General features: G+C 44.0%; 3 protein-coding genes across 4 annotated transcripts in view; 1 reads left to right on the forward strand and 2 right to left on the reverse strand.

Moving 5' to 3' along the window:
• Positions 1 to 1,052, reverse strand: part of OTUD7A (OTU deubiquitinase 7A) — a 221,468-nt gene extending 220,416 nt beyond the window's left edge. Inside the window, exon 1 of the mRNA XM_026113458.2 lies at positions 915 to 1,052. The gene's annotated coding sequence lies outside the window, so the exon portion shown is untranslated. The remainder of the gene's footprint in view (positions 1 to 914) is intronic.
• Positions 986 to 7,461, forward strand: GCNT3 (glucosaminyl (N-acetyl) transferase 3, mucin type). The gene has a single exon (XM_064517494.1). The coding sequence runs from the start codon at positions 1,196 to 1,198 to the stop codon at positions 2,507 to 2,509; it is 1,314 nt and encodes a 437-aa protein (XP_064373564.1). The 5' UTR covers positions 986 to 1,195; the 3' UTR covers positions 2,510 to 7,461.
• A 2,626-nt stretch (positions 7,462 to 10,087) lies between these two features.
• GTF2A2 (general transcription factor IIA subunit 2) lies at positions 10,088 to 14,297 on the reverse strand. Of its 2 annotated transcripts, none has more exons than XM_064517501.1 (5): positions 14,210 to 14,291; positions 13,757 to 13,906; positions 13,120 to 13,224; positions 11,921 to 12,047; positions 10,088 to 10,397 (listed from the first exon to the last, which is right to left on the reverse strand). In XM_064517501.1, the coding sequence occupies exons 2-5, from the start codon at positions 13,826 to 13,828 to the stop codon at positions 10,372 to 10,374; spliced, it is 330 nt and encodes a 109-aa protein (XP_064373571.1). In that variant the 5' UTR covers positions 13,829 to 13,906; positions 14,210 to 14,291; the 3' UTR covers positions 10,088 to 10,371. The 2 variants fall into 2 exon arrangements, 1 of the variants encoding a protein (XP_064373571.1); XR_010390793.1 differs by having other exon boundaries at positions 10,349 to 10,397; positions 13,034 to 13,224; positions 14,210 to 14,297.
• Between the last annotated feature and the right edge of the window lie 53 nt (positions 14,298 to 14,350).

A 14,350-nucleotide genomic window follows, 5' to 3' on the forward strand; every position in this document is an offset into this window, starting at 1 on the left:
GTGAACTGCACTGAAATCAATTGTTCTCAGTCCAGCTGCAAGTTCTGTGTGTTTGATTCTTTGATACATCTGCAGCCAAAGAAAAATCAAAAAATACACCTCTGTATGTATCTTAGAGAACCTGTGCCTTTCTCCTTTCCGTTATGAATGTGAAATTTTAACTATGAGCTTATTTTTTAAAGTAGCCTTACACAAAGTTTCCAATTTAACAAAGTTCCACCTTTGTTAAAATGGAGATGGACATTAACCATTGAAACTATGGACATTAGCACTGCTTTACAAACGAGGTACGAAACACTGCTGTTAAATAAAGCTACCTACTTTATTGTTCAAGATGATGGCAAAACCCAAGGAGTATTGTTTTGTTCATCAGAACACAAGGTGTATTTTAGTCATTGACAGGTATCCCCTTTCTTCTAATAATTGATAAATTGCTTTCACTTAGCCAGGAGGTGCATGCAGGTCCTATAGGAGGTCCTGATACTCTCCAAGGAAATCCTCTCACTAAATCCTTTAAGTGGACACTTTGCGGCAACTTATGTATAAACTATGGCCTCTGCTTTCACCCGCTGCTCCCATGTTAGAAGTGGAGGTTCCACCTCGGCCAGTTATCCAACACCCTTTTGCAATAGTCCTCGACTAAGGCTCCAAATGCTCCAGACCAGTAGAAAGCCTGTTGCAGCCTGGGCTTCAAGACAACAGTGTTATTGTTGTCATTGCTTTGACCTGTAAGATGACATGTTCTGAGCACAGGAAAAAAGCAGTTCGGATGCCAAAGTCAGCTAGTAAAGTCTCTTTTAAAAGTGTGTTGCGCACAGTTGCGTTTTAAAGGAATTTTCCTACTCGTTTCCACACTGGACAGGAGTAAGATGAAATATTTTTTTTTCAAGACACCAAGATATAGGAGAACCTACCGTATTGATCAAACCAAATGCAGTCACGCCACGGAGAGGGAGGAGACTTCCTTTTATTAATCATCTGTGGTTAGGCTGAGGTCGCCCTGCCACGATTTCACCGCTTCCCCAGAAGCGCGCGTACCGGCAGGTTACTCTTTGCACAAGGCGCGGGCGGGCACAGCCGGGGAAGGCACCGCGGAGCGGGCAGCTCCTGGCCGCCGGGCAGCTCCTGGCCGCGACCCGCGCGGAGCCCAGGCTGCACGTGGCGCAGCGCGCGGCCGGGGCCGCCGGCGCGGGCCATGCAGCGGCGCGTCAGGAAGCCGTCGCCGGCGGCGCGTCGCCGCTGCGCGCTGCTGCTGCTGGGCTCCCTGCTGCTGGCCGCCGCCGTGGCGCTGCGCGGCGCCGCCGGGCCCTGCCGCGACGCCCGCCCGGGCGCCGACGCCCACCCCCACTGCCGCGACCGCCTCTACCGGGCGCTCACGCTCGCCGCCGACGGCAAGATCAACTGCTCGGGGATCGTCCGCGGGGACGCGACCGCCATCCAGGAGGCTGCCCTCAGCAGGCTGGAGGTGGCCAACAGAAAGGTCCCCCTGGCGCCCGAGGAGTACCTGAACATGACGAAGGACTGCAGCCGCTTCAAGGCGACGCGGCGGTTCATCGAGTTCCCGCTGAGCCAGGAGGAGGCCGAGTTCCCCATCGCCTACTCCATGGTCATCCACGACAAGATCGAGATGTTCGAGCGGCTCCTGCGGTCCATCTACGCCCCCCAGAACCTCTACTGCATCCACATCGACAGCAAGTCGCCGGCCACCTTCCAGGAGGCCGTGCGAGCCATCGCCGCCTGCTTCCCCAACGTCTTTGTGGCCAGCCGCCTGGAGAACGTGGTCTATGCCTCCTGGTCCCGGCTGCAGGCTGACCTGAACTGCATGCAGGACCTGCTCCAGAGCCCTGTGCCCTGGCGCTACCTCCTCAACACCTGCGGCACCGACTTCCCCATCAAGACCAACGCTGAGATCGTCCGCACTCTGAAGGTGCTGCAGGGGCGGAACAGCATCGAGTCCGAGAGGCCCTCGGCTCTCAAGCAGGAGCGCTGGCGGTACCACCACGAAGTGACGCAGTTCATCTTCCGGACAGCTACAAAGAAACAGCCGCCGCCGCACGGCTCCCCCATGTTCACGGGCAACGCATACCTCGTGGCCGCGCGGGCCTTCGTGGAGCACGTCTTCGAGAGCCCCACGGTGCAGCAGTTCCTTGAGTGGGCCAAGGACACCTACAGCCCCGACGAGCACGTCTGGGCCACCCTCAACCGCATGCCTGGCGTGCCGGGGGCTGTGCCGCACAACAGCAAGTTCGAGCTCTCGGACATGAACGCCATGGCCCGCCTGGTCAAGTGGCAGTACCTGGAGGGCGACACCAGCAAGGGCGCGCCCTACCCGCCCTGCACCGGCCTGCACCAGCGCGCCGTCTGCATCTATGGCGCCGGGGACCTGCGCTGGATGCTCCAGCAGCACCATCTCTTGGCCAACAAGTTCGACCCTCTCGTGGACGAGGCGGCCATCCAGTGCCTCGAGGTGCACCTGCGCCACAGGGCCCTCTACGGCCGGGGGCTCTGAGGGGGCGGCGCCGCGCCGCGCCGCACCGCGGGCACCGAGCGCCGCCGCGGGCACCGAGCCCCGCGCCTGCCTCCTCCCGCCGGCGGCGCCCCGGGGACGGCGGAAGGCGCGGGAGACCCTTGCCGTGAGGAGGGGCCGGGCGGCGGCGCCGGCCGCGGTGCCCTCGCCGGGCGCGCGCGCGCGCGCGCAGCCCCCGCGGCGCTCTGAGGAGAAGCGGCTGGGCGGGAGCGGGGCAGGGCCCCTCCGGCGCGCGGGGTATAACGGTCGCCGCGGCCCCTCCGGCGCGCGGGGTATAACGGTCGCCGCGGCCCCTCCCGCGCGCGGGGTATAACGGTCGCCGCGGCCCCTCCCGCGCGCGGGGTATAACGGTCGCCGCAGCGCAGGGCGCCGAGGAGCGCGGGCAGCGACAGGGCGCCGGCCCGGGGGGCCCTGTGTGAAGCAGGCCGAGCGGGTTTGCAGAGCGGGCTCCCAGGCAGCTTTCTAACGACCCGCCTTTGTTAGAAACTGGGACTTTATTTTTTTTCCGTGCTGCACCTACAGTCTGTTCTCAGAAATGACCCCAAAGATTTTTTCCTGTTGTAGGCAGGTGAAGACAGGTTATGGTGCAAGGTGACTCCACACCCTAGTACAGGTGGAGCTGAAACTTTATATAATTCATTTGCTTTCCTAAAAAAAAGCACCTGCCATGCCCCGCAACCCATGCCTGGCACCTGCTGCCCAGCTCAGCGTGACATTTGGCTGCCTCCTTTGGCCTAGTCACTTCAAAGTTCTTTGTTAATAATTTCCATCAAGAGCTATAAACCATGAAAAACCCCATGCTTCAATAAAAAACAAATATGCTGAAATAGCCCCTTGGTATTGTGCATCTCCTACAGCCCTCTGAGGAGAACTGGCCATGCCCCCAAGCAGAGCAGTTAGGCCATTTAACCGCTCTATACCCCATTTCTGCATCTATAACACAGGGACAGTGAAGTTTACATATTTAATAGTGTGCAAACCTAAGGTTTCTAAGATCTCCCTCTCTTTCCTTGCCTGGGAAGAGATTATTATGAGGGGTGCTCTCAGAAATACAATTTTCACATCCAGTATGTTATGTGGCCTTTTAGATAAACAAAATATTATTCAACACATTCTTTTTCTCTACAGCTTTTAGACAAACTTCTGTATTTTACCCACCACCTCAGATTAAAGCCAGCTACTTTCCGTAGACCCAGCAGCTCTTCACTCCCTCTAATGCTGAGGGCTCAATTCAGTTTTCTTTGTACTGCCAAAAAGTTTTCAAGCCTTATGATCAGTAAATACTCTTATAATTTGAAGGTCTCCTGCAGCTAACTAGCATTATCCGAAGAACATCTGAAGCAATTCCACAGCATCACTCTACATTTCAAGTTAATTTAAATTATGACTGAAATCACACAGTTCTTTAAAACATGGATTTAAGTTAGGATTAGGAGATTAAATAACTAAATTGAGAAGGTATGTTGTTGCAATTTTGTTAAATGTTTTAAATTAAATTTGGTAATAAAATGCTGATTTTTAAAGTGACATATGATTTCACGGCCATTGTTATAGGCAAAAAAAACCCCAAATACTGACAAGTAAAGCTCTTATCCTTAATGATAAGTGCCAAATCATATTATTAGGTATTTATTTGACCAAAAAGGGCAATTAAAGTTGCATAACTGCTGACCTGTGGGAAACTGTTTACAGGTTATGTGAACAAGACATTTGTTACAATAGCGATTAAAGTTTTATGTTAACATGTTATCCTATGCTAAGCTTAATTTAAATTCTAAAATTTATAAATGGTTTCAGTGGTCAATTCAGCATTAAATAGCAAATAACTCCATGTTTAGTACATCTGCTGCCTCAGGGCATGAACTCAAGTCTCCCACCTAGAAGACTGAAACCTAACCATTGCTGCCAGTTCTGATTGTGCCTGTTGGAGCTGTAAATAACTACTAGCCCAAAGTGGTAGACAACTGCCAGTGGTTCACTGGGTGTGGGATATGTTCAAGGTTTTGGATTAAGTTCAGGTAGTTCACAGGAACTTTTTAAGACCTCACAAAGTCTCACAAAGTTGGACTTTTGGAGTCAGTTTTATAACTGTTGAGTACAGTTTTATAACTAAAATCCTCTTTACCTTGCTCCTACTTTTTTTTCCCCCAGTAACTTTTAGAATATGAAATAGCAAATCCAAGTCAATAAAACCTGAACTGAAATACTACTTCCTAAGCTATTGAAGATCCTCAAAACTTTATCTCTGTGTTTACACAAACTTTTACCTACCTCATGTCACCATTCCATTGCATCGTTACCTTTTAATATCCTGGTTAAACATTCTTAGTTCTCTTACATGCCAGCCTTGCTTCTGGAAATTCACCATAATTTCTTCCTGCTCTGCACTTACAGTTAAACTCCACTATCTCCTTCAGTTTGTCTCTCTTGATAACATTGCAAATGAGATAATCATAACTTAGAGCGAGCAAACAGCTTGCTTTAGAAAACATACTGTTTTGTATGTTAAGATTAAAGACTTAAAGAATGCACAAAATCCTTTTTGCTCAGAGGCCATGTTTGAACACGAGCAGTCACTCACAGCCAAAGTTAACCTTTTGTATCAGGGTTTATTCTTTTCTTCCCTATTTTTGTCAAGGTCCTTTCTAAATACACACATCCATTGCAGCTCAAGGTCAAGGTGCAAAAGTGTCTTTTACTTTCTCCCCACTACTGAGAGGTGCCACTGTGGCCTTTCTAAAGTAAATCAACAACAACGACAATGAAAAAAAGACCAACAAATAAATGAATGAGTCCACAACACTACAAGCAAGGAGAAACCAAATAGGCAGCAGGAAGCATGCTGATGCTGTAGCAAGTGAGATGACTTTACATGTTTGCATGGGGAATATCTTATCTTTAGCTGGATGTTTAAATGGCTTTGTATAACACATACCATTAACAATTTTAGGTCTTCTCCCAAGATCACAAAGTACACTCATCTTATGAACAAGAAAGGAGCAGCTGAAATTCAAATGCAGGAAACAGAAAATGGCAAGAAAGGTATGAAGAGAAATAAAGCAATAAAAGGGGAATAAAAGGGGAATAAAGCAATAAAAAGCAGGAAGAATATTGGTACCAGATCACCTCATCCCCAGATCACCCTCCCCTTCTCCCCTCTGGTGAACTGAAACAGCTTCCACAGACGCAGGGGCCTGGACAAACAATGTCCCAGAAACATGGTTAGAGCTGAGGAGAACGTGTGTTGCCAGGCCAGTGTCAGAGCTTGCGTTGCCCACTGCGGGGTCTGCAGGAATTAATTCCTTCAGAGTCACGGGCAAGCTTCTCTTCTGCAGTGAACATGCAGCCATTTTCATCCCATGAGCAGATACTCCCTAAGGCATCACTGGAGCAATTCCAGAAGTCAAAAAGTTTATTTAAAATAATTATTTACCTCAACATGCCTCGAGAGGTGTTTTCTAAAGAGATGACAGAGTTAGAGTAAATACTGACTGGGGAGTTTTAGAAAAAAGGTTAGCTTAAAAATAATAATAAAAAGGAGAAAGAGAAAAACTAGAGGTAAGCCAGGAATCTGATCAGATAGTATTTCCAAACAAAATACAGAAAAAACAAGATAAGGTTGGATTACCAGACCTTTGTGAGGTTTACTCTAGAAAAATACACCTTATCTCTACATTCTGTGCCTATTTAACAATAATAGGGAATAGGCACCAAATGCTTACTTTTAAGTGTACGACAGGAAAACTTTACAAACCACAAAGCAACACCCTAATTCATACTGTTTCTTCGCATACACAAAAGCAACACTAACATATGCAGTTTTCAAAAGTATATTCACTGAGCAAATGAATAGTAAAGAAGTGGCACCTGGAACTTTTGCATTGCAGCTTAATGGTACAGGGCAAAAGGGTGCCAGATTCTTCCAGACTGCTGTTTCTCTGCTGCATACAGTATATTCTTACACACAGATTGTCTCTAGGCTCTCAAGGACAGCAAACCACAATAACAAACTATAGCAGTGATCACAAAAGCTCAAGTGTTCTTTGTCTAGCCAGGTGAACTTATTAGTTTGTCTGCATTTGGATTTGAATTCCATATGATAAAAAGATTCCAAAGAATAGCAGGTATCTGCATTGCCTAACAGTGTGTTGTCATTAAACAAAAAGATGATGCATATGTACATTAATTTTAAGGGCAACAAATAGCCAAGCTTATAACAAAATGCTTATTTTGCCAACTAAATACACAGGAAACCAGAAGGACTCCACCATGACAATGGAAAACAAGTGGCTTTCAGAATAAGCTTGATGCATCTGCCAAAATCGAGCAAAACTAGACTATATTACCAAAAAAATTTAAATCAAGATGTTAAAACATAAACTAGCTGTGAATTACTGTTTCTAGTATCAACAGTAATTAGCCAGGCAGCAGCAATACAAAAGTTTAGGGTGTGCCTTTGCCCTTCTTTCCTTCAGTTTTTATTTTTGTTTAACTTCTCCCTTCCTGATATCCTATATGAAAGGCACTCAGACTTGAGGTGAAAGGAATTTCTACATTAGACAGTACATGTTACACCTGCCCAGTTGTTCCCCACTCATTTGTATGCTATGTTTCATCTAAAACATTCCCTTCCTCCCCGTTTGAACATGTGTTCTAGTGGTCTTAAGTCTTTCACACAGGCTAAATTATACAGATTCCCCAGGACAGTCCCTTCATTACCGTTGTGCCAAGGGAGAGATTCCTTCCCATATCCATCCATCCAGTTGCTCCAAGTCATTTAAGCCAGTTGTGCATCGCTTTGAAGATTAGAATACTTCTAGCAAACAGAAAAATCTTCAACAGTTCAGAAACACCCCTAACATCTTAATGTATTTTTCATTTGTCACTTGTTGCAACTACTTAACTCAGGCTAAATAAAAGACTGATCAAACACATTAGTGGCACTTAAGCATACATTTTTTCGGTACAGTAAGACTCAAGTGTTTGAAGTACAGAATATTTAAATTCCGTTCAGAAGGCCCATCTCCTTTTCAAATGCTTCCTTACAAGGCAAGGCAATATTCAAAATCTCAGTATCAGCGTTCAAACAAAACGGGAACCACTAAGTAGGAAGGGTGCACAGCATTACCACAGATACAGCATCCCATCACCTTTCCTTCCAAAAGAACCATAGGTAGAGCTCCAGGACTTTTTTTTCTTTTTCCTTTTTCTTTTCTTTTTTTTTTTTTTTTAAAAAAAACAGGTCAATAAAATTATCCTGAATTACAAACATTATCAATTCTGGTTTCTGATCATAGAATGTAGCGAAATTCAAATCACTAAGTAGCAGTCACCTTTGTCACCAAATGTATTTTTCCCTCTTTGGTTTGTAATTTTTCATTTGTGTGTGTGTGTGTGTGTGTGTGTGTGTGTGTGTGTGTGTGTGTGTGTGTGTGTGTGTGTGTGTGTGTATTCATTACATGATTTGCTTTCTTTAGTTAAATATTTCCTTTCTGTTCAATTAACAGCTAAAGTAACACTGAACCTGGGAGTGATAAAATAGTTGTACACAACTGCAGAAGCAGAAGAGAAGTCTGATGGAGGACTATCAAGGAAACGCAAACATAAATTCATTCCCCACAGAGAGTTCACATTATCAGCGAAATCCTGCTCCTCTACTGTATTTTTTTTCCACAAAGAAGGCTGTAGTAAATATGCTAATGCACACTCAACTAGAACAAGAGCAGATGTATAATTATCTGTATTAGGAGGGTGGCTAAAGACTACAGACAGCTAGCTACTGAGAAGTTTCTGTCCTGAGACAGGAGACTGGAGAGCTGGAGGCAGAAACAACCAAAGTTTACATTTGTAAGGGCGGTGATCCTCAGTTTACCATATGATTATTAGAGAACAAAATATTTAAACCTAGAAAATTGAGTTTGATGTAGAGAAAGAGAAAACCAAGGGAGGGATATACACTTGCATCCTTTAAGATAGTGACCTCAACGGATGCATATTGTGCTGTTTGGATAAGAGCAACAGTCTGTTCTTTTGGTTTTACAAAATAATTATTTGCCAATCTGCTATTTACAGGAAAAGAGATTTAGCTTGGATACAAGGAAAAAAAATGGTAAACAATGCTTTAGCAGCCTAAGTCTTGCAAATTGGTAGAATGCTTTCTCGATAGAAAAATCTCTTACCTATGGCAGAGATTCCAGGTTTTTGCAATGAAAGGACTCTTGTCTGCCCTTACCAACTAACACCTTTAATGCCTACTCACACTTTTGATTGAGAACACTAATTTTTACTTTTTAAAACACCTTCTATATACCAGTTCCAGACTGCTACTGTGGCCCTGTGGGGTAGACTACCATCTCAAAACTAGCATAGATTAACCTGGTTCTACCTCAAGGAAAAAGTGAATCAGAGAAGGTAGCTTTCAGTCAAATGACTGCTTCTAGTTTGTGTGAATATAAGGAAAAATAGGATAGAATTTAACATTTCTCACTTACCTTAAAAGGGCAGACAGGCCATTAAATAAAATTTTAACAGGTTCAGAAGACATTAGAAGGGGGATCCAGGAGTTCTCCCAAATATATGTCCTTTGATATCCAAAGGTAGGATTTAGAGATTCAGAACGTATCAGTCAGGAAAGGTATTAAAGGAGGAGATACTAAAGCTTTATTGGTTTACTTAATTAACAAACCAGGCCACTGACAAATACAGCAGGGTATCAGGGCCTGCATTATACCTCAGTTTTGGCACAAACTAGAGATTTAGGCTTATCTGAAAAAGCAGAATGGTTTTCTTTTGTACAATTTCCAGTTGTTAGTGGTCCATAAGTACCCTAATGTCAAAAATAAATGAATTTGACACTGCAGAGACAGCTAGCATTCCTACAACCATATGGGGACAGTCACTGCTGTCAAGTCAGACATACAAGCTATAAGTATGTTACATTCATATTTCAATCAATAATATCTTTAGTATCTTTAAAAACTTTCTTTATTAGAAGATATTCAGTAGAATGTTTAAGTCTAAAAAGAACAAAGTTATTCATTTGGTATGTTGAAACTCATAGTCCAACTCTTTTGCTTCAATCCTGTTTGGCAGGTGTCCAGTTAAAGATACTCCACATAAATAAAAAGCTGCTTAGATAAAAGTAAAAACAAGCTGTGCTAACATTCGCTGAGAATGCAGCACAATCTCATGAGACTCAGTTTCATTATTTCAATTTGATTAGCTGTGCAATAACATTTTAAATAATCAGGTTAGTGTATTAGGAGAGAGTACCAAATGAAAAAATTATAGAGAATTATAGAGAAAAAGATGCAAAAAATTATAGAGAAAAATAAACAAATATACTGGCAAGCAGGAGCTCCTAAGCTTTTGCTGATGTGTTCTAACATCATTTTGGAACAACCGTCTCTTGTAGTACTAGTAGGTGCAACCATATTCAGATTAAACACCCAGAACTGTTCACATTTGCAACACTGCTCTAAACACAGCTTATACAAATTTGGGAGAATATATTAATGGTTGTTATTAAACAAATCTTTCCAATGACCACTTGCTCATTCCCAAGTTTTTAAATAAAAGTTTATTAGAGAAATTATTGTGAACAAAAAAGGCAACAGTATCTGCTGTAATTTAAAAAAAGTAACATTGTTTTCTTCATGCCCTATAAGGTAAACTGAAGAAACGCTACAGGTATTTCTTCTGCTGTCATTCTGTGATGCTTTCTAGTATGGATTAACTCATATCTGCACCACGAGAAAAAAGTACGAACACAGTCCCTTTCCATGCTTCTCTCCAGAAAGTGCTGCATATTAACAGAAAATATTGCAGACAAACTATAGTTTTATTCATTCTGCAGTATTGGAACCAGTATCTAGAAAAGAAAGAAAAAAGTATGAATAGTACATACTCATATACAAACAGAGTTGTGTGTAAGTTAAAAAACAGTACTATTCTCCAATATTTTCCCAAGCTCATAACAGCATTTTGGAATGGAACATGCTCTGAACCAGCCTAATTCTTTCCGCTGCTACCAATGCAAGGTATGAACTGCTTGTACTGTTTCACTACATTTAGCAACAATGAAAAGAGCCAAAGCAAAACCTCAAGGTTGGACACGCACATCATTTACTAATAAGGCATTAGAAACATAAGAAGCTTTGCTCTAACTCAGTGCGCTACACAAACACTTAACTGCAGTCAACCACAGGGAAGTGCTGCTAAGTGACATGATCTAAGAGGGAGGTTTTTCCCATGTGCAGTAGCATAAGCTCTTCTTCGGACTGGGCTATAGTATATATTTATTATGCATTTTGAAATAGATACAAGACAGAGTATGATCTTCATAAAACAACAGAGAGCAAGTCAACTACTTACTTTAAAAAAAAGGCTAAAATGTTAATAGTATCTTTAGGCCATTCAGTTCTTTACATCGCATCTGCATAATTCATCACAAGTGAAAATTATTAATATTTGGAAAGTAAAGTTTCCTCTACTAGCTATTTAAAGTACACAAAAAATAAATAGATTGAGACTATATGCATGGCTAATACCAGAACTTAAGGAGACAAATTCTGTCAGTTCTTTAGAACTACAGCTTTAAGCGACCCTGTAATCATGCCAGGAACAGGAAGTCTGGAAGAACCTGTTTCAGGGTCTAAGGTTTATTTAACTAAAAGCTGTTCCATTCTTGCTTCTTCCCTTTGTATCACTCCCTAAGAATGTTAAACAACTGGCACCCTTTTATACATCATTAGTGATATTCTGACACAACGTTTTTAAAAGTTCTAAGCCATCTAGCTAAAAAGGTCAATAAATGATTTTTTTCAGTAAACATTTTAAAGGAACACTGACAACAGTAATCCAGTCAGGTAGATAAGGAACACAAAGTCCTATAACAATGTACATACAGTGGGCCTGTTAAATAGCATATAAATAAATACATACACACATGTATGTGTGTAGTTATATATACATATTTTATATAAAAAAATATGATTTTTTTAAACACAATTGCTTGCTCAGATGGATAGAGAATTCTTTGAGTTTGATAAAACATGATGCTGTTCTAACAAATAGGTTAACAGAATAGAAATCACCACAGAGGAATTCAGTTAAGATTACTTCTGACTTTGTAATTGCTCTAGTGGTATGTACTTCAACAACAGGTGTCCAGTAGTCTCCCACACATTCCTATTTCAGTGCCTGTGATTCAGAGAAGCATTCAGCTTGCTTCTGTTCCATTTCTCATCATAAAAATGTGTGCGCAGCCCTGCTTTTGTCTGAATAATAGAATCAAACAATCCAGCTTCAATCAGAGACATTTGGTCAGAACCCTCCTTAAATGTTGAAGACTTGTATCTCTGTTAGCTTATTTATATCATATTCCATACTTACTTTTTCCATCACATGCTACAATTTTCACTTTATCCACTTTCACAAGTTCAGTGACCTCCCTGAATTCAACATCATTCAGTACAAATGTCCACACGTTGTCACAGAACCTGTACGTATTCAGAGATCCCTTTGAAAAGACAAGAGACATTTTCAATTGGAGGCATCCCAAAAGTATCAGAAAATAAGATGTTTACTAAAGTCTACTGAACTACTTATCTGCTAGAACTATATATCAGGTTTGTCATAAAGCCAGCTGTGAATCCAAATACATAGATACAAACTTGGCAAACAAGTAATTCCAAGGAAAACTGTAGTTTAAACGCCCTCCAGTGGCAGAAATTTTCAAGACCATGAAGGAATGTTATAGTCTATGCAAGGGGATTCCTTCACAGCTAAAATAAAAAAGTTTGTAACTTTTCTAACATGCATAAAGGATCAATACAACTTACTTCAGAATCAGAAAGATTTCATAAAATATAGGGCATAATATAAATCAATAATAACAATGATGATACCAAGATAGGGAATTCTGTGCAAGAGAAAAGCAGTAGCATAAATAAAAAATCATAACAAAATCAACCCATATAAGGGGGTTGCCCCCACACTTGATGTATTATTAAGGACATTGACAAGCACATCTCTTGGCCTTCCTCTTCACAAGTTTTAAATTGATATTCTTAGAAATTAAGCTTGAAGTAAGATTTTAATTCTCCACACATTCTGAACAAAGTTTTCTATACCGCATTTGGTCTACACTTGTTTGTATATCTAAGAACAGCTACAAAATGATTCACTGAGTTGCTTGAGGACAGATCTACAACTCTCCAAAGTCTTTCCACATCATAGCTGCAGGTGAACACATTGTGTCATCCTGCTTCTGCCACATACAACTGAGAGGAGCAAAATTCCCCCCATAGTCAAAGTACTGAAGACAGCAATGCTACATGTCAAATCATTTTGCACGTCTTCCTCCTCTCTCATGATCCTCCCCCTTCCCCACCCCCAGTCTCTGTTTCTGACTTTTGCATACCTCGAAAAATTCCCTAGCAGAAATACAAGATAACAAACTTCAATATACACGCACACAATCATCAGCACAGAGTCAATACAGACCTGTGTAAGTTTCTGCTTAAGTTATGTTCTGCAACAGCACTCAGTCCCTGCAGTTCAAGGAGAACTTTTATGCGTAGTTGTCTTACCCTGAAATTAACTCTGTTCCTGACTCGTTGTGCCAGTGCTGAATTTATAGCTTTATCAAACTGAAGTAGCACCTGAAGGGCCAGCTGAGGCGTGATTTGTTGCGACTAAAGTGGTTAAATCAAAAAAAAAAGAAAGGTTAGAGTTGTTTGAAAGTACGCTGTTAACGCAAAAAAACCCACTAAGAGCTAAAAACATCAAAACAAAGTTTACATGAAACAAATCTCTAGAAGAAAAACAGTTAACAGAAATACTACATTCCTGTGTTTATCTCCTTTTTCTCATGTTAACTCTGGGACAAGAAGCAACTTGCTAACGTAATTTTTTGAGCTACAGGAAGAGTTCTTCTGATAAATATTTGCTGGAAACAGCTGGAAGAGCAGGAAACGGATGAGAGCATTCCAGATTTATCTGTCTGTTCACTTACTGGGCCACACCACAAGAGACTACACCGCTGATAAAGTGCTTCTTCTGTCTAGAACGCGGAAGAAAGAAAGGTTTCTCACCTGAACGAAACCTAACAACTTCTAACGTCATTAAGTTATTCTAAACGCTGACTAGGAACAGCCCCATGCGCCAGCCACAAAGCAGCTCGGCGCGAGCCACCCCCCTTCTCGCCCAGGGGGGCACGGGGCCCACCTGTATGAGCTCGTCGAGGCTCTCCTGCAGGCTGTTGCCCAGCGTGGTGTTCCTGTACAGCTGGTACGCCATGGCTCGCGGGGCGCTGCGAGCGCCGCTCCCGACACCGCCGCCTCCTCACTCGCATTAAAGGGGGGGGGGGGGGAATTTCTAGAAAACACAACGCAGCCGTTAACGCGCGACACAGCGAGGGCAAACGCCATGCAAAACGCCGCTCCGCCAGCACGGCCGGCCCGGCGGCACCGCTCCGCCGCGCGAAGGAAGCAGCGACCGCAGCAAGGGGCGCCCGGCCGCAACGGGGGGCCGCAGCCCGCCGCCCCCGGCCCGGCCCGGCCCGGCCCCGCACTTACGGGAGCCCCGGCTCCGACCCGCGGCCCGGCCCGGCCCCGCCGCCCCCCACCGTCCTCCCCGGGCCGCGCCGCCGCTGCCAGGGCCGCGGGCAGGGGCCGCTACCTGCGCCCACCCGGGCCGCCGCCGCCGCCGCCGCCGCCCCCGCTCCCACCGGCCGGAAGAGGAGGGGCGCGGCCGCCCGCGGCCCGGAAGCGGAACGGCGCCCGGCCCTAGCGCCCCGCCCCGCCCCGCCCCGGGGAAGCA

Source organism: Dromaius novaehollandiae, chromosome 10 (assembly GCF_036370855.1).
Source record: "Dromaius novaehollandiae isolate bDroNov1 chromosome 10, bDroNov1.hap1, whole genome shotgun sequence".
In the NCBI taxonomy this organism is placed as follows: domain Eukaryota; kingdom Metazoa; phylum Chordata; class Aves; order Casuariiformes; family Dromaiidae; genus Dromaius; species Dromaius novaehollandiae.

What these genes read in the sequence shown, in the direction of transcription:
- GCNT3 (XM_064517494.1), top strand. Translation starts at nt 1,196, where the DNA reads ATGCAGCGGCGCGTCAGGAAGCCGTCGCCGGCGGCGCGTCGCCGCTGC.
- GTF2A2 (XM_064517501.1), bottom strand. Translation starts at nt 13,828, where the DNA reads ATGGCGTACCAGCTGTACAGGAACACCACGCTGGGCAACAGCCTGCAG. An exon ending in GCCTCGACGAGCTCATACAG is followed by an intron (nt 13,225 to 13,756) that starts GTGGGCCCCGTG and finishes TAACCACTTTAG; the next exon opens with TCGCAACAAATCACGCCTCA. An exon ending in GGAACAGAGTTAATTTCAGG is followed by an intron (nt 12,048 to 13,119) that starts GTAAGACAACTA and finishes GTCTTTTCAAAG; the next exon opens with GGATCTCTGAATACGTACAG.